The sequence below is a fragment of the Lepisosteus oculatus genome, chromosome 10 (genome assembly GCF_040954835.1).
Source record: "Lepisosteus oculatus isolate fLepOcu1 chromosome 10, fLepOcu1.hap2, whole genome shotgun sequence".
NCBI classification, from domain to species: Eukaryota; Metazoa; Chordata; class Actinopteri; order Semionotiformes; family Lepisosteidae; genus Lepisosteus; species Lepisosteus oculatus.
Window position 1 is genome coordinate 41,396,193 of NC_090705.1, and position 25,726 is coordinate 41,421,918.

A 25,726-nucleotide genomic window follows, 5' to 3' on the forward strand; every position below is an offset into this window, starting at 1 on the left:
ACCTTCTAACTACAAGACAGGTGCTTGCTCTTGATATCTCGCACATAATGCTGATAGTTTCACCACTTAATGCATACAGATGAATATTTTATAGTACATTGAATTAATAGGCCTCTAGTAATGAGCACTAAAGTATCAAATCCAAGGACTGACAGGGCTTTACTAAACAAATACATTGTATAATGCATTTCATCCATTTAATTTATGTATGAGCAGATAAAAGGCTGGTAGTTTTCTGTCCCATGGGTGTTCCTTATTAGGAAACAATTTATTTTTTCTTTTTCTGTACTATAAGTAGGATTGCTTACAACACTGCAAGAAATGTATTGCAGCAATCATGAAAAAAAGCTTGATATGCTACAAATCTGGCCAGCGAATCGCATTATTTGAACTTTCACGAATGGGTGCCATGCAATTTTATTTTACCCAGGCGTTTCAAACTGGGCATGAGTAATGATCCCCTTTGGTGTTTTGAAATAACTTCTTCATAATGGTCCCTCTCATACGCAATGCTTTTTATCCCTCACCCCCACGAAGTTAAAAACGGAGTCTGTTTAACATTTGGAGTTTGTCAGGCTCTGCTCACCCTTGCATGCCTGGTCAGCCCTGGCCTGTGATCTTGGTAAGTGTGTGAAATGCTGTCTGGCAGCAGCTGAGATAAAATAGTTTTTTGGACTCTGCACACTGGACGGATTTATTGAGCAGAAGTTTTTGATTACAGTGTTTTTCCACTTTCTGGCATAAAGAAAGATAAATTGGAGCGCTCTGTCGCTGCGCTGTGCATTTCCAGGTCTGACCATGGCTTTCAGAGGAGTTGTTGTGGTGCTCTGTGTCCTGTGTTTCCTACACGCCTCTTTCCAACAGAGCCCCCCAAAGAAAAAACCTGTGAAGAAAGGTAGGTGGCTGCTATTCTCTTTTTCTGCCCGGAATTATTCTTCTTTAAATACATTTTAAACATTGCAACCCCAGAAACCCAGAAGCGTCACAAATGTTACGGGGTTCTTTCAGATTTCCGAGACAGCAGAGAGAGACGAAAGGAAACCATCAGGCTTTCCATATTCTAATACTCTTACATACTGTTGTTACATACATGTTCTTGTCGTTTCTGAGCAAAAACCAATACTCTGCAAAAAATAAGATGTTTAAAGTATTGTAGCGAATGTAGATAATCAGAAGAATGCAATCTTTAAATATTATTGCCTGCACAGATTAAAAGATGACGCTTCCTCAATGTTATCATTGCGATTGAACAGCAGCAGTGTTTTCTTGGCTATATTCTGTAAAGTATGGAAAGAGATAACGTGTTTGGAAATTACTGGGGTTTGATATGTCTCACACACACACAGTAATTCTTGTGAATTTGAATTTTTCACTCTGTACATTTGCAGCACGGTCCAAGAAAGTGTCCGGAAAATCTGTAGTCAATGAAAGGTTCAGAAGGTATTTAAATGATAGCTTCCTCTGCTCCTAGATGTTTCTATATCTGTGCGCTGCAATGTGACTGAAAAATTTGAAACTAAAATGCTACTGAGCCACTCTGTTGGAAACTAGTTAAGTTAAATGAATATAGTAAATCTTGGGGTGAGTGTGGTGGCTGTACTCGATATAGTATTAATACATTTTGTTTGGTTTTTGTCCCTTTTTTAATTTCAATCTTTTTGATGGGGTTATGTAGAGATATGTACTTTGTTCCACTGAAATCTGCCAAAGTATTACATACATACACCCAATATACACACATACACCCTGCATGTATGTGTGGTATAATGTATCTAGTTGTGAAGCGATTATGTATCTCTGTAACTTGCGGGTGCTAAAAATGTCTTTGATGTGTTTTTTTTTTGTCCATCTTGCTTTACTTTACTTTTCTTACTTTAAACCAGATGCAACAAATACAGCCGTGATTGAGGAGCTCAAAAAACAGATTGATAACATCTTGCAGGAGCTGAGTCTGTTGAAGGAGCAGCAGGCTTTACAGACAGGTACAGTCTCAAATTGCCTGTGAACATCAAAGCATTACACAGAGGATTCAGGCTGCTTTCTGTTGGTAAATACCTTTCTCTTTCTTGCTCTGTTTTAATATTCAGAAAGGAATGAACTTTCTAGGGTAAATCAGAAAGGTCAAAATGGACGTTTGTGCAGTAGCACATCAAAGGATTAGTCCTTTTGTCTCACTGACCAATTTTTTAAATCTAACTTCATTGTTCTGACAAGCTGAAAAAGGAATATTTTTCAGAAAGATTTTTGCAGCCCGATTTGTGTCACAAAATTAGCATTTTTAAAGACTGGACAGATGCAAACATAACCTGTTTCCTAGAAATGCACACATCCAATTACCCACAAGGCTTTTAGATATCGCTGTATGATTTAAGTTCATGTTTTACAGTTAGTTTGACGTCGTACTCTTAGTTTTCACACTATGAGCATGATGTGGTAGCATCACGCACACACCCCTACCAGAGTTACGCTCGGTCCTTCAGTCTAAGGTAACCCACACTCATGCACATAGTAAAGCCCAGCTGAACCTCCTTCCTCTGGGCTTTACAGCTCGGATTCATACATGTCCCTTGTTGAAAGGAGACTCTTACTGTGTATGGGCCAGGAGCTTGGAAGGTATGCAACTGGCAATCGTATACATACTAAAACACGAATGAAGACACCGAGCCAGATGACCACAGAGGGTCAGGACCTCGGTTTTACATTAAAAATCCCAGGGTGTTTCTCGAAAAGAGTAGGGGTGTAACCCCGGTGTCCTGGCCTAATTTTCCATTGGCCCTCACCAATCATGGCCTCCTAATAATCCCCCTCTATAAATTGGCTTCATTACTCTGCTCTCCTCCCCACTGAGAGCTGGTGTGTGGGGAGCGTTCTGGCGCACTATGGCTGCTGTTGCACCATCCAGGTGGGGCTGCACACTGGTGGTGGTGGAGGGGATCCCCATTACCTGTAAAGTGCTTTGAGTGGAGTGTCCAGAAAAGCGCTATATAAGTGTAAGCAATTATTATTATCATCAATAAATAGCAGGTCGGGACACATGGTGGACCACGCAATACGTACTGAGCTTCACACAGCCGGCCGTTTTCTTTTCCCCGACACCGCGAGAGACAGGCGCACGAGCCGGGAGGCTTTTTCATCATCTCTCCTGTGCTTCCAGTTTGCCTGAAAGGCACCAAGATCCACGGCAAGTGCTTCCTGGCCGTGAACCAGAAGAAGAAGTACCATGCGGCCAGCGAGGACTGCATCTCCAAGGGGGGCACGCTGAGCACGCCCCTCCACGGCGACGAGAACGACTCGCTCTACGACTACATGCGGAGGAGCGTCGGGCCCGAGGCGCAGATCTGGCTGGGCATCAACGACATGGCCAGCGAGGGCACCTGGCTGGACATGACGGGCTCCAGCGTCAAGTACAAGAACTGGGAGACCGAGATCACCACCCAGCCCGACGGGGACCGCGCCCAGAACTGCGCCGTGCTCTCGGGCCCCGCGAACGGGAAGTGGTTCGACGAGAACTGTCGTGCGGAGAAGCCGTTTATCTGCGAGTTCAACATCGTCTGATGCGGTTGAGCTGGCCCTGCTCTCGACTGCAGCCACCTGTGCGGTCCCACCGTTAGTCACTCAAACACTATCCTCTAAAGCTGCGGAATAAGTATGATCCGACAGGTGCTTTGTCTTGGAGTAGCGAACCCACCCCCCTTCATTCCCTGTGTAAAATCGATTGACGAGCGAATTCCAGCTTTCCTCCGTATTTTCATTTGCTTATCTTAGGCTAAACGAATGCCACAGATGCCAGCACCAGCGTTACTGCTACTGTCCAGTCAAAAAAGCTATTCTCCTGTAGAAAACGCTTCACGATCATGAGGGAATCTGTCGATGTGGCATTGCAGACATCATAGAGCTAAAGAAACACTGTCTATAGGCTTTCAACGTCAAAGGTTCTTGTTAGTGGAAAGTTAATTTCAGGTAGCTAGCCTCTTGTTTTTAACAAATGTCTAGCCTGCTACAGTATAACTGAAAATATGAACATTAATCTCTGTTCGAAGATAACTTAATAAAATATATGAAAAAAAAAACTGGAAGCATGCCTCGTCCCTCTGCCATAACGAGTGCTTGTATTAGATGACCTGACAGCGTTTCGGGTGATTAAAACTGACTGTAATTGTTTACTCCGGGGACAAAAACAGACGCAATAAGATCACTTACTCTGTCCCCTAAACCCATCCATACTCAACTGGGCTGAACTCTCTCACTAATATCATCTAATTCATACAATGGTTCTTTTCACATTTGCATTTATTTGAACTTTTTTTCAATGCAATTTCACTCAGTTTACCTTTTGTACTGATGATCTAACAGTCTCAATATGTCTTCAGTGACAGTCGGTTTTGAAGGGTGTCTACAGCGTGTGCTAAGTATACAACTGTGCAAGAAGTTTTACAACTTCGATGTGCGATGCTTACCAAACTGCTCTGTTTGACACTAGTTTCACACAGCATCTTTCATATTTGTTATAGATTCATTTATTTATCCAGATATGTAAAAACAATGCATGTAGAATAAGTTAAAGCAGCATACTTTATGAAAATAAAAAGGGACTGCTCTAAATTTACATTTTTATATCCATTACAGAGAGCTCTCTCTGAAAAAAATCTGAATGACAAACGGGAAAAAAAACACATGGAGGAAATATATTTACACAGAAAGAATGTGAAATCCCATCAACACCATGTGTTTTCAAGATACCACTTCTGTTAATCCCAAACAGTCTTGGAGCACAATGCGTAGATTAACAACAAAGAATCAAGAACTGTTTCCAAAACATTTAAAGAACAGCCATTTAAAACTGTTAAAGCCAAGACATTAGGAAACAATTGTGCAATCTTTGTCATTACAGTGATGAGAAAACTGATACAGATAGTACATGATCCCAGCTTTCCCTGCTTCCAACATAAAGAGACACAGGCATTCGGCTAAGGTTGTATTCCAAACGGAGGCAGGTGATCCCAAGTTTTGTTTACCTGTAAGGCTTTCACAGCTGCTCACTGCTGTTGACAGAATGATATAAAAGCTTACGAAGGCACACAAAAAGGACATAAATCTGTAAACCCGAACACACACAATAACCCATTGACATCAACTTGAATTTGCTCTGGCAGTCCAGCTATTGTCTAGCACAGCAGTTGTTAAAAGAGTCAATCCTTCTCTGCTGGACAGCTGACCCCTTCTTTAACTCTCGTGGATTGTGGACGCCAACGACAACCCTCTCCTGACTGACCTCCTCAGCTTAAGGGCTTCAGCCTTTCGCCGCTATTAAAAGAATGGGAAGGCTGCTGACTTGAGACCTGCAGGCCACACCTGTATCGCCTAAAAATAAAAAGTTTAAATTGGAATTTGACAAAAGTCTCACCTGGACAGATTAAAAAAAAAAAGATTTAATGGCAAAGGACAAGATGCACTCTCAGACCACGGTCTGAGGTCCCTGAATTGATTTCACAGGCTCCCTTTGAGAGTTAAAGGATCGTGGGGCTTACAAACCCTCACGGCCTGTTCCCCTTAGCCCTGCTGCACTGGAATAATAACGTCAGAGGAGAACTTCTTAAATACGACACCTTAAAACACATATTTCGTGTCCCTACGTGGGGAGTTCATGGAGAAACATGCAGGTCTTTAAAATCCAGGTAACAGCCCCTGCTCCAGAGAAGCACAAGGTTATATTTATTATCTTACACATTAACCAAATATCTTTGGTCAATATCCATCCCTTTACCCATCCTACAACAGTGTATACTGTGGGTGAAGGAGACGCATGTCTTGTCAGAATCTTTTACTGTTTCCCAACAGCCAGGCTGTCAAACCTCCTGGTTGCCATTGTGCTTAGCAGTGCTATCCCAACATTCAAATCACGTCTGAATCGAAATCAAGAACATGAAAACATTTTATACAATGCACTCACACTTTACTAGAAAAGGAAAAAAGGAGGAAATCTATGCACATATTATCCATTTTAATTTTTCTTAGTTCTTTACTGAAAATAATTAAAAATAATTATGAAGTACTCTTGATCCAAGGAACAAGCATTTTGTGAACTATGAAGCGGTTTTGATTATATTACAGTAAGAAAATTTAATAATGAGATGTTTATGTGCATTATCATGTCTGCCAAGCTTTAAAAAGAGTGAAATAAAAACAACATCTGTACAGTCGTAATGCTAATAAATCCAAGCCGACCAGTTTCTTCACCACACAGAGACTAGCTGAGCTGTATTCTAGGAAGGAAATCTGTCCGTTGAAAAGCAGATTCATCTCAAAAGCAACTAAGAAAGACTTCTATTAAACATGAAGGCAAATACACATTCAGAGCCACAGAGAGATGACTATAAATACCAAAGAGTAAATAAATAAGAGTACCCCATCTGATAAGGTTGTTTTAACAATTTTAAGCAAGATTTTTCTTTTTCAGGATCAGCTCAGAATTTAGTAACATTTCTTGACACAAGCAGGTGATACCCAACTCACCTGGGCACAGAAATGCCAGCCTCCATGGCAGACCGGTGTTAACCCGGCTTAAACACCCCAGTAACAGATGGCCTGTGTTACAGCAGGGTTGACTGGGACATAACAGCCCACGTTTAAAAAAAAAAAAAAAAAAAGTATTCTCATAGGCATACGATGGACATTCTCAACTCTTGTTGCAGACCTCCGAAACCTTCCCAGAGAACCACAGCAACGAGTGTTCAAATACATTTTGACTAAGAAAACAAAAAGTGGGGTGGTCCTGGTCCCTCCTGGGAGAGCGCCGGGCACGCCTGCTGGAAAGGATCCAACTACATCGATGGCTCTCTCTCCATCTGAGTCTCCGCCTCCTCTTCCGTGTCGGGAAGAGGCAGCGATGTGGGATCTCCGCTGGCCTTGAAGGTGTACAGCTCATTATCCACCATGCGGTGGTCCACGTAGGACAGGTTATCTCCCAGGCCAGTGGCATTAGAGGCACTGGGTGGAGCTTCTTTCGCCGGGCTAATGAAAGGTCTGTAGACGTCCACCTGCAGGTCCAGGTCTTTAAGGTCAGCAGCCAGGGGCACATCTTCCACAGGGCCTTTGAAGGTCCTGTACATGTCCACCGGAGGAGAGGTCACGCTTTGCTCTCGGAGGAGGTGGCCGTACACCATGGTGTCTTCGATGGCCGCGTAGATGTGTGACTCGTTGTCCGCCCTTCGCTTGGGGAACGCGGCGCGCCCGGGGAAGAACGAGTTCCCGTTGGGGTTGTAGATGGACACCTGCTGCACCCCCTCCTTCTGCTTCTTCTTCTTCTTCCTGGGCGGCGAGAGACAGAGATGGCGAGAGCAGAGGAATGGATCATCATGGGGAAGAATAACAGGAAGTCTGGTGCCACTGCATCTAAATAGAAGAAAACTGTCTTCCCATTTTAGTGTAGAATTGTAAGATTTAAAGAAACTGCAACACCAAAATCATGGACTACATTGGGAAAAAAATCAAATGTAATGTATAAAGAAGGGCTTTAGCTTCAATTCAAGCCCTGAACCAGGCCTCTACCATCTATATTCACAAAGTTATTACAAAATGTTTAATGAACATCCTTCCAGGCCGAAATTGCCTCTGGAGATCAGTGGCACCTGGGACTACTAAAAGGTTAAAACAGGGGCAATACAGGGTAAAAGAAAACCTCCCAGGTTTATGAGGTAATATGACATTTGGATTTTTCTTCCCTGATGACAAATAAAAGTGATTGTTTAAAATGACCAAAAAGGAGCAAACAGAAACAAACCCTGATCTCCAACAGAAGATTTTTATGTAAAAAAAAAAGTCTAGAATGTGGATTGTACTGACCTTACTATCACACAGATGACAATTAAAACGATTAACGACAGGAACAATAACACACCAACAGCTCCCAGGATTATACTCAAGAGTGGTTCTGAGAAGAAAAGAAAGCATGTGAATTAGAGACCACATTCTTCACTCTGGGCACACCCTGAGCAAGGCAGGAAAAACAAATGTGCATGAACACAATTCATTTATAATGTCCAGTTTGCAGGATAATTAAGCTCAAAGTTTATATATTGGAGAAAAGTAAAACTGATATAAAACCTATTTTATAACAGTTAGAATTTTGCTTTTCTCCTCAACCGCCTCCTCAGGGCAATACGCATTGATACACTTTCCCACATTTCCAAATTCATTATTTATTATTCATTACTCACAACTACAAACTACTGTAAAGAAAATGTTTGAAAAAAAAATCTGTGAGCTAAGAATGAAAGATGGGAAACTGATTTCCTTCTTCAGGGGCATCATGATGGTGCAGTGGTGAGTACTACTGCCTCACTGGAGCCCTGGGTTCAAGTCCGTGGCTGGTGTCTGTGTGGAGTTTGCATGTTCTCCCATTCTTCACATGGGTCTCCTACCACAGGCCAAGGACATACTGGTAGGCTAACTGGTTTCTGGGGAAATGGGCCCTGGTGTGTGTGTGTGTGCCCTGTGATGGACTGGCGTCCTGTCCAGGGTGTGTCCGTTCCTGCTCCCCTGTAACCCTGTACTGCATAAAACAGATCAAATGGGTGGATGGTATCCTTCTCCATTTACAGCAAAAGGCTGGTAATGTTGAATGAGAATAATTACGCTTTTTCTTCTGCAGTGTGATTTTGCTCTGCATGCTGAAGACGCTGTCCTGGGACTCGGGCTGACAGTTGGTCAGGTTGAACCAGAAGCTCTCGGGCACGCTCAGGTAGGAATCAGCCATCTCGTCTTCCCGGCGGCTGAACATCTCCTCCTCCGCGTCCTGCAATTGCACGTTGATCTCCGTGTGGCTGTTGTAGCAGTGTGGCTGGGAGACATTGAGGAATTCCAGATCCGCGCGATATCGGGGTGGGAGAGACACGATCCAGGACAGCGTTGTCGCCTCCTTCATCCCTTTGGGCCAGTCAGGGGTTGCTAGAAGGGTTGGAACCCCAATTTTGGGGGAGACGGTAAATACATAGGTCTCTGTAGAGAGAAGAGAAGAACATTTTGTGAACAGTTTCATTATGGGTACTAGACCCAAAAACTTCTGTGCTACATTAATCCTGATCCTGCAATTCTGACATCTCACATTGCATGTGACAAACTGCACTTTTACCACAGAGTGTAACTAAACAAATGATTTTGTAAGTATTGAAAATGTTTTGTTTTTTAAATGCAAAAAGATGACAATTGAATGATAACCTCTAGATTATTCTAAAATGCAAGCAATTCTGCAAGCTAAATAAACAGTGATTGTTCTCTGCAATACTTTTGACTTGGATTTAGGTTCCTCTTGAATATGAAACAGTACAGAAAGGCCTACAGTATGGTCTTGTGGTCTTGGGAAGTTTAATAATGATCACATAAGGCTAGCACACCCATGGAATAAAGGAGATGTAGGCTAAATTAGATCTACATTTAAATAAATATATAGGTAAGAAAAAATGCATTTTTCTGTTCATTAAATAAATGAACAGAACATGTATGTTGAGCAGTGGGGAATCTCTTTACCTGTAGGATCTTTTGGAGTATACTTTTTAGAAGAAAATGGTTCTGAGATCGTGGTGGAATAGATATCTTCTGAGAATTACTGCCTTAAATTCCAAAGATAAATGGGATTCGTTTCCATTGGAGTCAAGAAAATGTATTTTTGCCTTTCAATAGGAAATGACAGAAGCAAGCGCCTCGGTCAGAGCTATGGACTGTGCGACTCACAGCTGGCACGTTACCTGGGAGGTCTTTTGTGAAGGAGACATTGAAGGGGGGCTCCAGTGCTTTGCTGAGGTCATCCTTGCCACTGGCTACCATGGTAACAGAGAGATTAGCATGGACCTGGACCTTCTCGATGGCTCCCTGCTGGCAGAATGTCCCCACGTTTGATCCATCTTCCTCCGTGATGATGTAAAGGAAGTTCCCGTTGCATTCCTGCCCAGGCAGAGACTGCCTCAGGTTTTCCTTGCCTGGTGTCAGTTCCACAGCTCCGTGCTGTGGGGCTATCAGGTGCCAGGTTATGCTTTGTGGGGAGACGGGCAGACAGGACTCAAGTGTGGGCACACTGAGAAGCACCCCTTGAACAGAAGAACAGTCCTTCCAGGCGTGGCATTCTGGAACAGTGACAGGCACAGATTCACTCAAAGTGATTTCTCAGTCTACCGAGATACAGCTGCACTGTAATGAGATATTTGCTACGATCATTTCTACATACAGTAGCAGCCTCTGTTCTGAGAGGGAAACCCTTACAGTTCTAATCAAGTTTTATTTTGCTAGACAGCACACTGTGCTTGAAGTGCTGCCCCACTGGTACATAACATCCAACTTAATCTCTCTGAAACAGATTGCTGAAGAAATCAGGGTTGTGGTTATCAGCATGGACACGTACCACTTAACAGTATCAGATGCAATTTGGTTACTCTATAGATGTAATACATTGTCTTGGAAAATTTGGATAACATTAAAACCTCCAACTAAGGCATGATTTAAAAAGATTTAATGGATCAATTCCAAACACTCACATACAAATACAGTATACCACAAATGTTAAACATGTCTTTTAGTGAGAGGTTTCTTCAGCCAAAGCCAAGAGTTTCTATCATATACTGATTTATGAATTTTGGATTACTGACTAGGTTATGGTGTGGTTAAAGGCAGGCCTAAATCACACTCAAACAATTAGAACGAGAAAGCACACTATCACAGCACAGACGGCTCGACAGTTGCTGGATACCTATGGATTTGGTGATGGTCAGGGTGAGATCTTGCTTTCCACAGTCCAGGAAGGAAAGGTTGTATTTATTTCCAGACTGCATGGTGATGTTTTGCGTAGGAACCGAGTCGGTTTTCATCTCGCAGTCTGAATTCTGTCCCACCTTGTCAATCTTAACCACCAGGCCTTTCTCTGTCTGCAGGTCCACCATGCACAGCACTAGAATTGGAAACACATGCGCACATGTTGAAGTGTTTGCATAACAAAAACACTAAAGCTCATCAAGCCCTTTTTGGATAGATGCAAGATGCAGGACGTTTTTTGCTGTGTCATTGGAAAGATTTTTTAAATCTGCTTACCTTAAACAAAATTAATCAGCACATCTGTTGCTACAGTATTTATTTCATAAACCCCCTTCCAATAAGCCCAGAGATTTCCCTATTATTGTTTGTATTTACAACAGATATTGTATAAACTCACCCAGTACTGTGTAAACCTTTAGATCATTTAAACTCTTTTGCATTTACTTAGCGCATTGCAATGGCAGATACTGTGAAAAGCCTATTTGAATTGCAATGTGAAATTCAATATTCTAAAAGTGCCTGAAAGGCCAAAATAAAGAAGAGAATGAGATCCTTATTCTTGAGGTGATGAAAAAAATCAGGATTCTTCAAATTTTAAAATCTTGTGAGATTGCTGTAGAGAAAATGTAGTCTAACATATAAGACTGGAACCTCTAACTTTGCAGTGGAGTGGAGTAAAGAGACACAGAAAAAACAACACTGACCAAAACTACATACAGTCTGTTGTATGCACAGGCACACACAGATTTCCACAGTTCTTACCAGAATCAATTGTTTTATGGTGTGGACAGCACAGTATGTGCTGTATACATCAGGAAAAAAAAGATTTCCAGTCTTAATTTCACACCTGTAGGAATTGTAAGCTGTAGCTAAAAACGTTTTTGAAATTGTAAACTGTTGCTTTTCTTGTTGTACTTTTGCAAGTTGTAGATTTATCGACTCTGACGGGCAGCCTCTCTGGAACATTAAAACTGAAACGTGTCCTTGCATAAACGAAGGCCTTGTTGGCTTCATCAATAATGCATTCAGAAATCGACTGGCCTTCTGTTTGCAGTTTGAACAGCGGGTACTGGTTTCTAAACTATTTGGGAGAATGTGATTCAGGTTTGGAAAATATATATACAGTATATTCCAGCACAAAGCAAGATGGCCGACTGACCTACATAGTCAATGAAACCTTTCCAAAACATCTTCTCAAGAAATGGGCCGGCAAACAACCTCAAACCTGGCAAGCGTCACCCTAAATGAAACCCTAAACGAAAAATCTAGGAAGCAAAAGTTGGCATATGTGGGTAAGAAAGTCAGAATGAAAAATATTCCCTCAGCCACAGAGCTCAATCTGCACTGAGCTTATTTACAGGAAGGGTCATTCAAGGAGCCCCCACCCCACCTCCCACCTATGCATAATTTTAATGAAAGAAAGACACAGAGGAAAATAACCAATCTTAGCTGAAAGCTTGGGTCAGGCGAATGCTCAAATTGTAGTTACTGGCTCAGCTGAATCTGGAAATCTATCCATGGCATCTGCCACGGATACTGTACTGCTTCGCCAGGCATTTTCATTTTCATGGCAACAGCACTGGCACGAAAACAGACTGTAGCTGTTTGCAATTCCAGTTACTAACAGAAAACACAGAGCCCCACTTGTGAAGAGAGGCTTCATTGCTTCTTGGAAGAGTAAGAACTCCTTCTCTCAGTGGTGCCCAAAGTGACGAGGTCCACAGGCTTAGGGAAAGACCCGGCCTGACCCTGTACGAACACTCATTACCTTTCATACATATGAAGTTTTAGACTTTGTGAGTTGAAAGCACTGAGATTGCTTTCACTGCTTCATAGGTGTCTTATTATTTGGGATTCTGGGCTCTTAATCAGGAGCTCTGGCCTCTTAATCAGGAGCTCCTTTTGGGTGAAATAAGATGAACTAGAAGCACAGTGACTTTGCATTGAATCCGGGATTTTCCAATGGGTCGGGTAACATCTAAACTACATTTGTTAAAACACTGCGTGAGAGACATTTAGATTTGCACAATATCACCTAAGGAGTCCTAACTTTTAGTCATTCTAGTCAGTATGATGACAACCTGCAAACATTCTACGAGAATAAACTGGGTTTAAATGCCTTTACTTCACTGATTGCTTTATGGCTGTAGGCTGCAACATTCAATGACTACCCCTTTGGTATTTAGCAGCTGCCACACATAGTGGCACTCAACCTGAAATATGTCATATTCCCTGAGGAGCTTCACAAGGCAAAAAGCATTCAGAGTTTTTACTTTGTATCGGGTATACAATTCCCCTCATTTAAAAAAAAGCTATTCCAAGCCCAAACTGAAGTTTCATAAATCGTTAGGGTTTCAATAAAATCAGCCTTTGGAAGTAGCCGTCGTCCGAAAAACAATACAGCCCGCTACTTGTATTTTAAAACGTGCTACTGTCCAGGGCTGCTCTCAAAACCTACTCTGTAGATTTTTATTTATTTTTTTAAATGTCCTTCTGGCTTCAGAATGCAACACTTGGATTAAAACTCTAGAATCTTGGGAAAGCCAGATCGAACGCTGTAGTATTTTCTGTGTGTGAAAATATTCAATCATGTGCACTGGTTCTATTAACATCCCACTGCTGTCATTAGGGGCAGGGTAGCTCAGCTGCAGTCCTGGAGGGTCACTGTGTGCAGATGTTCTTGGGCTCTAGAGTGGAGCTGCATGGAATGTCGCATTTTCTGATAGCCGACTCATCATTTAAACCCCGGATCTTATGAGAGTTGACAATATCATGTGACAAAAACAAACATGTGCTATCGTGCACGTGGCCTACCTGGATGCCTGCTGCTAGTCACAGCAACTTGGAAGTGTAGTGAAAGACCCGGACCTGCCTGCTCCATTTCGCAGTTTCGCAGTGACATATTGAAGTTCCCGGGCCTGCTTACGGTCTGTTTATCCCCCAGCCTCCTCCCGAAGGAGGTGTTCGAATGGGCTCTCTGGTACTCCACCATGACCTCCTTCTTCAGGCAGGTCGGCTCAGTGTAGTTGACGAAGCTGACGCTGGAGTTGTGTTTGGCGGGGACGTTGAACTTCCACGTCATTAAATCGTCGTCGGGAAAAGTGCCGGGGTAGTTCGGAGAAAGGAAGCTCACTGCTGACATGGGGAGGAGATCCACCTCCATTATGGCGAGTCCTAAGAGAGGACACAGAGCTCAACGTCACATGTGCACCACTGTCTCCCACGAAGAGTAAATACCATTACCGCATCACAATTACAATAGAAAGTCGGTGTCTTCTAAAAAAAAAAAACAGAACTCCACTTTAGACCGGAAGAATGGTGCAGAGCAGTGGTTCCCAACCAGGGGTGACACCATTCCCAGACCTTTTTTTCATTTTAAGGTTTTCCATTAGAATTGAAGAAAGTGTTTCTTGCCTTGCGTGAAACCGGCATGAATTTCACTCTGTGTGGCTGTCCTCCACCAAGTACCCTGGCACCTCCTGCCACAGTTAAGCTGTCCTCTTTGAGACTTTTGTTTTTCAGTCCTTTTATTAAAAAGCACTCTACTACAGTATCATTTACCTTCCATTATGTTAAATGTTTTCTAAACGTCCTGGACAGTGGTGCTGCACATAACAGGCTCTAAAGCTCAAGGACACACCTCGTCATTCGCAAGGAGAAATGCAGCCCTGAGAATGGGAAAACATTTTCTTTCTAGCACATAGTAGTACTGTATGAGTTCTCCCTTCGGGATGTGAATAAAGTACAGGTGTATGCCATACGTGAAGCGAATACCCACTTAAAATAATGTTAAAATACACAAAGACACTTATATAATGAGATCAGTGCGTCAGATGACGACAGTACAGGGTCACGAGGGCCCCGGTAAGAAAAGCCAGTTCTACACTGCTAGCACAGTATGAAATGTGTATTAATTTCTCGTGGTCCTTAACAGGATACAAATAAATAAATGAAACAAACTGAATGAAAAGGCAACAGCAGAGGGAGGGCGAGGGAGGGCTGTGCTGTCAGCCTGTCTTTGATGTCCCACTTCTAAGATGCCACGTAAGGTTGATTCAACATAACACATCATGAGCGATGCATAAAGTATAAATTTTCGCCCTTATTTACAGTTCACCCATTCCCGTACGCCAGAAGGATGACAGGAGCTGTCTGTGCTTACTTCGTATTGAAGACAGTGTGGAAACCTTGAAGGCATGAAGCTCCACGGTTGTATTGCCCGGGACCCGCAGAGACACTCTAGTTTTGTACAGAACCTGAATTCTGGAAATCACGCCCTTCCTGCAGAACACTCCTATGCTGGTGGGTCCAATCCGAGGGTAGGCCACGACCGTGTACTTGTGAAAGTCCGGGCAGCTCTCCGAAGGAAAGATCTGCCGTAGCCCAATTCCAGAGAAATCCATCTGGAAAGCTCGGCTCCCCGGGGCTTTAAGATCCCAAGAGAAGGTCCGGTTGAAGTCTGGGAAGAACGAACTCTGTATCTGTGAACCATCACTGCTGCAGGAAGTCTCATTGCATTCTGATAGAACAAGGAAACAGCATTAGGGGATAATGGTGAACTGCCATAGACAACGGTAATGATGCTTTCACAATAACTTGTCCAGCGCCACAGAAGCTAAAAAGCCTATAAAAAGAAAGCTACAGTAAGAAAGAACAGGTTTAAGTTTAGTTTGAGAACGTAATGGCTTAAATTAAACACTGAAGGTGCTGAGCAGTGTTTTTGATGATGGGGGGGGGGGGGACATCCCTCAGTTTATAAAATGCTATCCCCATTCATGAGGCTAAAAAGAACAAAGTAAACCACCTTAACAGATACTTAATAGTGTTACTACAACTGAAGAGTGGACTGGAAAACCCTGAAAATTAAAACATAAACAATCAACAAAGCTCACATGCTTTTGTAAACTCTAAAAGACATTTTCCTACACTGGCTCTTAAAAAAATGCCTGAACGATAAATGCGAAGATATTGATTGCCTACCAATTTCTTTGTTGATGTCAACGGTGAAGAAATCCTGAGGATTTTCACAGGTGAACCGTACAGTCGCGTTGACACTCCTTTTCAGCTCCGCCTTTGAGGCGCACGTCTTCGGGCTGTCCCCAGTACAAACACTGCAGTTGGAGCTCGACGGCAATTTGCTAATGGTGATGACGGTGCTGGCGTCAGGTGTGAGAGCAACCTCTCGTCTTTCTGAAATAAAACATAGGAGAAGCTGGTACAACCTTCAGGACAAAGGCACCATTTAACATTGCCGAAGTAATTAAGAAATCCAGTTATGTACCGTAAATAATGGACCCAAATGATTGCTAAACTTAAAATCTCTCAGATTTCTGCATTATCGTCCTAACAAAGAACATGTGAACTGATTTTATTGAAATACAGCACTAAATGAAAAATGAAGGTAAAGTATTGAATATTCATTCGATATAGACCATTCAAAGCATTTTCATCCATTCATTAGTAACACAGTAGGGCGTGAGTTCGAGAAGATAGAGTATGAGTTTACTTTTAGTCCTAGGCCTGCTAGTGATTTTGAATGCAGGAAGATCCACCAGTTGCTTCCAGGGAAGCTGGAGAGACACTCTAGCCTGGATCAAGTCTTCTGTTTGAGAATCAGAGCCGGTCCTGCAGTATGTCCAGTTCTGTGCCAGTCCACTGGGGAGTTGGGCCAGAACAGTGTATTTGTGAAGGTCAGGGCAGCTCTCAGAAGGCAAGATCTGCCTCATCCCAGTTCCTGAAAAATCCAGCTGGAAAGTTCTCCCTTTCGGACTTCTAACATGCCAGGTGAAGGTCCTGTTGAATTCTGTGAAGAGTGAGCTTTGCATCCAAGCGCCATCACTGCTGCAGGAGATCTCACTGCACTCTAGAAACAGGACAAGATTTTCAAATAGGATATTTACACACATACTGTTCCCTCGTGTCTGCCCAGGGAACGATCGTACCCATCTGTAAATACAACTCTCCTGAGACCCCAGACGTTCTCTGGCCCATGGGGGGTGGCAACATTGCCCCTCGACATTCAATACCTTCCCCCTGAGTGTGCAGATCACTTTCATAAAGCTATTAAGCTATATTCTGCTGATGCACAGGTTAGTTCAGAATTCTGCAGACACTGCAGTACCTGAATACAATTGGATCAGACAAATGTGACTCTCCGGGACCACTGTGATGATCCTCCAACATCAAGGACACAGGCTTTCTCCCACAGAACCAGTATCCTGGTCTCTCTGGACTAGTCTGCTAATTGTAGCAGAACCTCTCCTTCTACAGACAGCTTGTATTGTAGATGAGCAACCACCAATCATGCCGATACCTAATCAACACAATTGCCTCTTTTGTTTTCCTTGCCGTAATTAAAATCATATTTAGATTGTGTAATCATTTAAGACTACTGTTTCAACATATCAATCGCTCACTGTTTAGAATATAAATAACATTCTGTGCTCAATGAGCTATTGATGTGAATCTTGGACAGCGATGTTTTCGCCGTGCACCAGTACAAGATAATGAATCATTAATGGGAATTAAAAATAGATGATGTTTTTGAACAGAAATTCATAAAAATGAGTCTAATTACACAAAACAAAGTGTTAGCTATATTATAAAAAATAACATATGGAGAAAGTGTATTTATTAATACTGATCTAAAAACTAGTATGCAATAAAATCATATTAAAATGGCCATGTTATAAATGTATGCCTTTAATCAAGATTTTAATAAATGACACTGAATTCCCGTAAAAAATGGGTCTCAGAAACAGGTTATTAAGACAGAAGACAGCTTATCCTTTCTTTGTTAGGTTTGATTCCAGTTTAGATCTCCGTCAAACAGTCAGGATCAATCGTTTGGCTTTAAATGTCAGTAACAGAATTTTAGTTTCTGTTAACAAGTCTGTTGTGTAGCTAAAATACAGGACAGTGATGCCAGTTAAAGGGTTATATGGGCTCTTTTTATCCTAGGAGCCTAGCAGCTGCAGTTTGGACAACAGTGTAGGCAAGGAATCATGCTCATCAAATAAAACATTGCATTTGTGAAACCAAGATTTAATAAAAGTATAAAGAACTTCCCCAGCATACGTCAAAGAAACGAATAGTCTAATCTTAGCAATAGGTCTAAGAGTTCCTGTGACCCTGATCAGAATCAAATAAACGCCCCAGTTTTTATCTCATATGTTAAATTAGCGGTCAGGGGCCCAGGTCAAGGTTTTTGTTAAAATCTACCTAAAAAACAATCTATAACTTAAACTGCAGTAATTGCTTTGTACAGGTACAGCACTAAAAGATCTGTCAGTGATAAGCCAAGTATAAAAAAATATGAATTCACAGTCATGCCACTTAGTCCATAAAAAAAAAAAACCCAAGATAACGTATTTGTAAGTGAGTCACTGAATATTCACACAGGGGATTGGCGAATGGAAAAATACACACAGTAGACTAATACACAGTACATGCATCTGTCATCATAGCTTTGAGGCATAATGTGTGATATTCAACGGCTAAGGGGAAAATGAAAATAAAAAACAGCCTCCTCACCGAATTCCTTTTGAAACTCGACAGTGAAGAAATTCTGTGGCTCAGGGCAGCTGAAATGCACCGCCTCGGCCTGCTTCGGTCGGAGGGCCTGGCGGGGGGAGCACGCTCGCTCCGAAGGTGCCGCGCTGCCCAACAGGCAGACACTGCAATCGGGCGATGGGAGAGGGGAGCCGATGAGGATTCTGGCGTCCGACTCGGGGATCACGGTCATCTGTTGGCATCCTGAAACACAACCATTCCAAACACGGGTCTGACCGAGCCGCGAGCTGAACGGCGACCAGCCGGAGGCAGTGCTACTAGGGTCCCTGTTTTAACTGCAAAAATAAAATGGTATATTCCCCGTTTTTATTGTGCATTACTGTTTCTGAAAGGTGCGTCATGAAGTGGAGCTCATTAGAAATCAAAGAGAATGCAGAACATGCCCACACACAGAGAAGAATTCACGCTGGCCTTAGCAACTTTGCAACTGGCCTTCATTAGTTCCTTTTATTATACAGCTTACCTAGAACTAACCACACATTCCCTGTTTGATTTTCTATTGACTAGTTACCAGGAAATCTCTTGCTCGTTTCTCTGAATTGATCACTGTGGGAAAATTCAGAATTTCCCTTCCGAAAGTGGGCTCTCAGATCCTCTTGCTGGTGGAGTGGGAGTAGGAGTTCAAACCTGGCTCCAGGCCCCTCGAAGTGCTCCAACAGCACGCCACAGTTAAGCAACATACCCACTAAAAAAAAAGGCCAGACCACCACTGCTGGGGGTTCAGGTGCCCAGGAGGATCATGGGGAACAACGTCACTGCAAGAGCCTGGGCCTGCACCGTGAGACACCATGCACTCTCCCTCCCCCAGAGGGCACAGCTCTTCACTGCGCTGGGTTTACACACTCTTGAGAGTCTAGGGGGCTGACATCACTCCGAGTCTCATTTCAGCATCACCGTTGCCCAAGAACTGTGGTGCAGCAGCGGGCACCTCCACCTTTGATGTAGCACCTCTTCAGAGTAAGCGATAGGAGCACTTGGAAACACAAATGGAACTCATCCGTATTACAATCTGCCTACAGTCTCCCGTCTTCCCTTCATCAGGGACAGCACACACACACACAAGAACAAAGGAAACATATGGGCCTGTCACAATGATTCACGCATCAGAACACATGCTGTACCGATTACGCAAAACACTTCCTCTATGACTAACCAGGAGCTGATTCTGTGTAGGCTCCTGACCATATTGAAAGCGCACTGAGCTTAACATCTCAGAGAGACCCACAATGAGCACACAACTACTCGTGGTCACAAAAGCAGTTCTGATCGACAGGCAATGGCAGTACAGCAACATCTGGACTCAGAGCTCTGTCTGCATACCTAGACCGGGCTGTTAAAGTTAAAACATTTCACTACACTCACAAATCAAGGCATGTGCCTTAACATCTGCCTATCCCTTACAAATGAAAGGAACTATTTGCTTGCAGCCTTTGTCCAAAACACATCCAAGGTGACTTGTGATGTTTACTAAGAAGGAACAGCAATATAAGTGAGCATCCCTGAAAGAACATCATAACACTTGAGAATTTTTACATCTGTTTGTTGTTTCAGTCTTGAATGATGAATAAATTGACAGTTTTTCATATAACAGGTGGCTTGTGCGATAGGTGTGTTTGTACTACAGTACAGTAAAACAACAGTAAAACAGTTTACTACAGTAAAACAACATTTTCTATCCACACTCCATAAAGAAAAGCTTAAAAAGCTATTTTTATGCAGAGATGTGATTACATGCAAGCTTTTTTCAATGCAAGACAAAACAAAACATCCCAAGCACTCCGCACAGCACTGAAAAAACATTGCCAAATAATCTGGGCATCCAGCACAAGCTAGCTAACCATGCTGTTGAAGATATTTACACTTTTTAACAAGGTAACACAGAGTCTATATTTGTCTCTCACAGCTCTCGTACCAAAACAAAAACAAACTAGCAAATCACTAATGAGGAGAAAAGAAATCAAAGCGATCTACTGTAATTTGAACTGTTTTCCACTGTCGCAACAAAAGCACATCAAGAGGGATCCATTTTATTACCTTTACTATTGTAAATGGACAACTGCAGGTTCTTCTCTTTAGGTAAATAAGCAGCCGTTCATTTTCAGTATGTTAGTATGAGTCCCATACTTTGGGGTACGTGAAGCAGCATGACAAACCCTTCAGGAAAGCTGTACAATCGGTGGGATTTTCCAAATGAGCTCTACACACCTATTTCACCTGCAGTAAGTTAAACACACCGGCTCCAGAACAAGCGCTCACATAATGAGATACACTTCATTACTGGAACTAAAGATTGATTGACATTATTTACCAAACATTGTATGTTATGTCCACCAGACATTGGCCTTACTGTACAGTATATTGTAAGAAAGAGCAATAAAGTTTACAGTAACCGCTACAGATTTGCAGTTTGTTTTGAAGCTTGTTTTAGATTTCCACATGCGGATGAGTTAATTTAGCACGGCACAATGGTGCTTAGTAACGCAGTGGATCCAGGACTCCCCAGACCTGCCCCTGAAGTGCCAGTGAGTCTGCATGTTTGCCAGGCCTGTTTAAATATCAGCAGCACCACGAGATCAGTGACAAGCGGAAAACCTGTCCAATAAAGGCAGTAATGATTCAGCTCAGAAAGGGTTCAGCTGGGCTGAAAACCTGTGAGCACAGCAGCCCTCCAGCTCCAGTATTGTGGATCCTTGGGTTTAACCTGGGTACAGCCGGGGCTTAAAAACACTAGACTTGCAGTACAAGGCCCATATTCATCACTTTCCATAGCTGCAGGTTCGTAGAATTATTGTGCTGTTCATTTCTGTAATATTGAATATGGTGATACGATAAAACAGTTTCACTACAACTGGGCTATTCTGGGTGTAAACAAAGCTTTACTGAACCACGCTTGAGCCTTCAATTTTTGGACAGTGTGTGACACTGTGGACAATGAAAAATGAAGAAAGCTTCACCTATCCTACATGTTACTTTCCTAAGCTAAGGCTTGATCTAACACATTGACATTTAGATTCAAGCTAAAGCTCTAAGACTTATATAACCTTTCACCAGCGACAGCAGCTGAATAGAAATGAAGTAGGAGGGAAATGTAGGGCTAATAAGCACAGATACATCCATCAAACTACCACACTTAAAATTTGCGTCGCACACATCCAATATCGATATCCATTATTTATAAAGCTGTCGTTTGTGCTTCCTTTGTATATAACCTGATGAAGGCTTCATTGCCATTAAAAACATCAGCTCACTGCTTCGTCCCTCTCTTTATTGAAAAAGGAAAGGAAACTCCCAACCTGTGCTGGCGTTTCTGTCTTTTCACATTATGCTCACTTGAGCTTCAGCACCCATTAACTGTTTTTGGAGACTGGAGGTTTGTATTTGGCCAGTTGGTGTCATTGTCTGCAATTTGTTATTTGTCAATCACAGAATCAGATCAACCCTCAACTCCAAAAACTGCAGTAGTTGTCCTTCACAAAACTTTTTGATTATTTTAATTTACGTGTCATCTAGATAGGCTTGGACAAGGTTGTTTGTCTTAATTTATAAAACACTGTATTTATGCTTACTTTGTCTACGCACTGATGAATTCTTGGTTGCCACAAATTGATTGTTGACTATTTTCTCCCTGTACCTCTCCTTTTTTGGAAAAATAAAAAGCTTTTTTAAGGTGTGTAGACATTTCCCAGCATCTCCCAATTTGTATGTGTCATCTTGATATGCTTGGATTTGCATAACTACACAAGAGGTTTTTTGAATGTTCCTCCAGTATAATTACGTTATCAACAAATAAATTGTACATTTGACAAATATCCTGATCCAGCAGATTCACAGACATTAGAGAAAAGCAAAGTGATCCACTTATTCGGTGTTGCTACAGAACTCCACAACACAGACAGTGTTAGTGCAGAAATTCGGGGATTTTAGTTATTTCAATGTTTTTGTTACACCAAATAAAAAGTTATGGTGTAAATAAAAACCAAATATTAAATCTTTAATTAATCTTTAACGTCATAGTTCATAAGCCATATTTATATAATAGTCCCAGTTTTATCCATACCCTCAGAACTGATATGAAACTAAGTGAAAGGAGTGTCAGGCTATGAGCTGAAGAAAGCAGATCACAAGTGCAGGTCACAAAGGTTGTCCAAAGACCCCTTGTGAGACTTCTTAAGAACCTACTGTATTAAACAGTGCCTCTTCAAGATGTGTGTGTCCCCAAAACACTGAATTTTAGGGTATGAAAAAAACTGAACTTTAGACATTAAGAACTATTGGGGTTACACTTTAATTTTGAAGTTAAATCGTTTTTTAGTTGGTTTTGGAGTTCGTCAAGGTATAGAATAAACCTGGAAAATGCTGTATAACACTCAAAATCGAAAAATCTGTAAAAATATAAAAGGTAATCAGAAAAAAATGGTGTGTTTAAACTGAAGTTTGCATTTCTATGTGTTAACAAAGGCTACTGATTGATTTTGGATCTGAAATTAGTTACCAAAGCCAAGTGTCACAGGAACCCCAAATCATTGAAAAATAAATTCGATTTTACAATATTCTTACAATTCTGGAAAGAAATTTGCCATTATCTTTAATATTATCTCGTTTTAGTTTAGTAAAAGTTGACGATAGCCTTTCTTCAGCTGTTACACTGAATATACAGAATACTTATTAACAGCTTATTTCCATAGGCAGAGATAACTTTTTTTCAGCAAAAAAAAACAACAACAACAATACAGTATAGCTCAAATGACTGCAAAGATTTCTTAGCAGTGATTAGTGGAATTTGAATAATTCAAGATCTTATGTTCTGGTGAACCATATTCTGGAATATCTATAGCATCCTTCCGTAATAACAGGAGCCTGGATTTAAATAGCTGTTGTACACTGTATCAGAAACAAGTCTGCGGACCACTGCACGACTCGAGTTGGGCTCTCCATCCCCGAGTTAAAAATATGAACGATTCGGAGACACATGACGGTGATGTCCTCTTTCCTCTGAGGCGACTGGAGAGTTGGTTTTTATTTCTGTTTGTATCATTCCTGTTCTGCCCCCAAAGCAAAGGAACGTTGTTGTTACTAATTCTAAATTGTCAACTTCAAAAAAGATACAAAGAACAACACTTCTTTAAAGTTGTTATATATTTATTCTATATAAACGGATATAACTAATTCTTGTCACCTAAGTGATAACATTTGTGTTTGTTCTATCCTTATACCTTGTGGTGACAATGGTATCAATATAAAGATGTTATTGTTGCTGTTAATGAAAATGATGCTTCTTCATACGTATCCGGTCATTTGTAACAAAGCCCTCTTTCTCTTCTGACGTCTGCCATTTATATACAGTATCTTGTACTCACCTGCGATCTGCAATCCCAGCGAGACGAGTATCTCCAGCAGCAAGGCGGCGGAGACTCTTGTAGTTAGTCTCATGATTGCACTACTTCATAGGGATCTTGAAAACAAAATACCCATGCGACGTCCCTTCCTTTCTTGGGCCACACTCCTTTTACAGTTTGCACATTGTCAACAGCCTGTAAAGCTCAAAGTTTTTTTTTCCCTGCTTTGCGTCTTTCTTCCTGGTTTGCCTCACGAAGGAAAATCGATAGAACAGGGCGTGTCCCTTTACCTGTTCAAACACAAAATGCGCTTCGCTCCGGGTTTAGAACAGCTGACTCGGGTTTCATGAACTCAGAAAGTTTAGTAAAAATGACCCGTGTCGCCTTTTCCCTGAAAATGCGATAATCATGCACAGCTTTGTACTACATACATTTCTCTATTTCATTCTTACAATCTAAAGCTACTGAAAATCCTTTAGAAAACGTGCTGTGATTGGTACCAACGTAACCTTTCATCCCTTATCCACAGGCCGGAAATGTGTACAGTATTTTGGCGTAGGTGTGTGGGGCAGCACGGCGCTACTCAAGTACAGGTAATCACAAGGAAAGGTTGCGTCTTCTAGCTCCTCAACCCATTCAACTTTCCTAAGACGGTCAGCTGTGAGATGCTGTAGTCAGTTAAGACAGGATATTTTTTATTAACTGAACCAAAGAGTCCACATGCGGGAATTAGCTTCATGACGGACGTTTGTGAGGCTCTTTTCCTTTTATTGTATGTTCTCTGCATAAATTCCAGAAGTATTTTTTTCAGTCATGAAAAATTTTGAGAGAATTTTGAGAACAATTTTGAAAGATTTTTCAAAATACTGATGTCTAAAACTATCTAAAATGTCTAAAAATATTGATAGTACCTTTTCATTATGTTACATACCTTTCTGTTTTAGTTAACATTCCGGGAGATTTTCTTCAGGGTGTTGTACTGAATATATATGGAAACTTGGTAACAGTTTTTCTCTCATGGGCTGAGAAAATATAGTTCAAAATAATTTGAATTAATTTATAAGTAATTTCAAGAAATGTTCTTTAATTTTGTATCTCCCCATAAATGGAATTTCTCTGGTGCTTTGAATATTTCTAAGTAAGTGTGTGAGTCTCAAGTAAGTTACGGCCTCATGCTCTGTACAAGTTCCTGCGTGTCATCACTGACACCAGCATTCCTTCAGACAGGGTTGCCAGGAGGCTTGGTTTCTGGGCTTGGGAACTTCTTCACATGCTGAAACATGTCCCATCAAAAGCAGTTACCGCAACAGACATCAGATTTAAAAATCTGTAGGAAAGCACACCGAGCATTAAAAGGGACTTATCTCTCGCCACTGCAACACATTTACAAAGTATTCGGACATATCAGGAAAATAAAGCTTTGTTGCAGCAGGTGCGCTGATATTTTGCTGAGCACACATGATACGTAAACGTGTGGTGCTGATTAACAGTTGTCATGGGCAGGGAGTAAAATCCAACACAAGCTATATGCTCGCAGTGCACACTTTGCATGTGCGATTCTGTCCCATTCCCCCCCAGAGCATGATCAGGACCCTCCTGCTCACTGAACCCTGAGCCCTAGACGCCACAGTCACCTGCTACTGCATCACCCCTGATGTGACTTGATTGAGCCTCCAACAGACAGTCCCAGAGGCACAAAGGCAGCGTTCTCTTGAAACGAGCGACAGATTGATTCGTTTCTGTTTTTCTCTCTTGATTTTCACCACGCTTTACATTCAGGAGGTCACCTCCTGTCACCTGTGCCCAAGGAACTCAATTAATCAGTGATGAGGTACTTTAGTGTCTATGCACACAGGTGCATCACAGTCAGCCAATTGATCAAAATAATGCTTAAACATTTAATCCATATCCAAAATCTATAAACTTTATTTTTCTAAAAACATACATCAATATACAGTAAGTGATAAATTGCTTTGGATGCTCATTATATTAAGCTTAGTAACACCAGACACTGCTGT

At 41.8% G+C, this 25,726-nt stretch overlaps 2 protein-coding genes across 2 annotated transcripts; one reads left to right on the forward strand and one right to left on the reverse strand.

Moving 5' to 3' along the window:
- The first annotated feature begins 268 nt into the window (after positions 1 to 268).
- Positions 269 to 4,067, forward strand: clec3ba (C-type lectin domain family 3, member Ba). Its single transcript, XM_006635539.3, has 4 exons — positions 269 to 622; positions 791 to 895; positions 1,884 to 1,982; positions 3,155 to 4,067. Exons 2-4 carry the CDS (start codon positions 799 to 801, stop codon positions 3,553 to 3,555), a joined length of 597 nt encoding a protein of 198 aa, XP_006635602.1. The 5' UTR covers positions 269 to 622; positions 791 to 798; the 3' UTR covers positions 3,556 to 4,067.
- A 427-nt stretch (positions 4,068 to 4,494) lies between these two features.
- On the reverse strand, positions 4,495 to 24,219 carry LOC102698429 (CUB domain-containing protein 1). The gene is made up of 11 exons (XM_015356826.2): positions 23,730 to 24,219; positions 18,334 to 18,555; positions 16,307 to 16,663; positions 15,781 to 15,990; positions 14,963 to 15,319; positions 13,615 to 13,974; positions 10,739 to 10,936; positions 9,744 to 10,118; positions 8,635 to 8,997; positions 7,843 to 7,930; positions 4,495 to 7,308 (listed from the first exon to the last, which is right to left on the reverse strand). Exons 1-11 carry the CDS (start codon positions 23,800 to 23,802, stop codon positions 6,822 to 6,824), a joined length of 3,090 nt encoding a protein of 1,029 aa, XP_015212312.2. The 5' UTR covers positions 23,803 to 24,219; the 3' UTR covers positions 4,495 to 6,821.
- Positions 24,220 to 25,726: the final 1,507 nt, after the last annotated feature.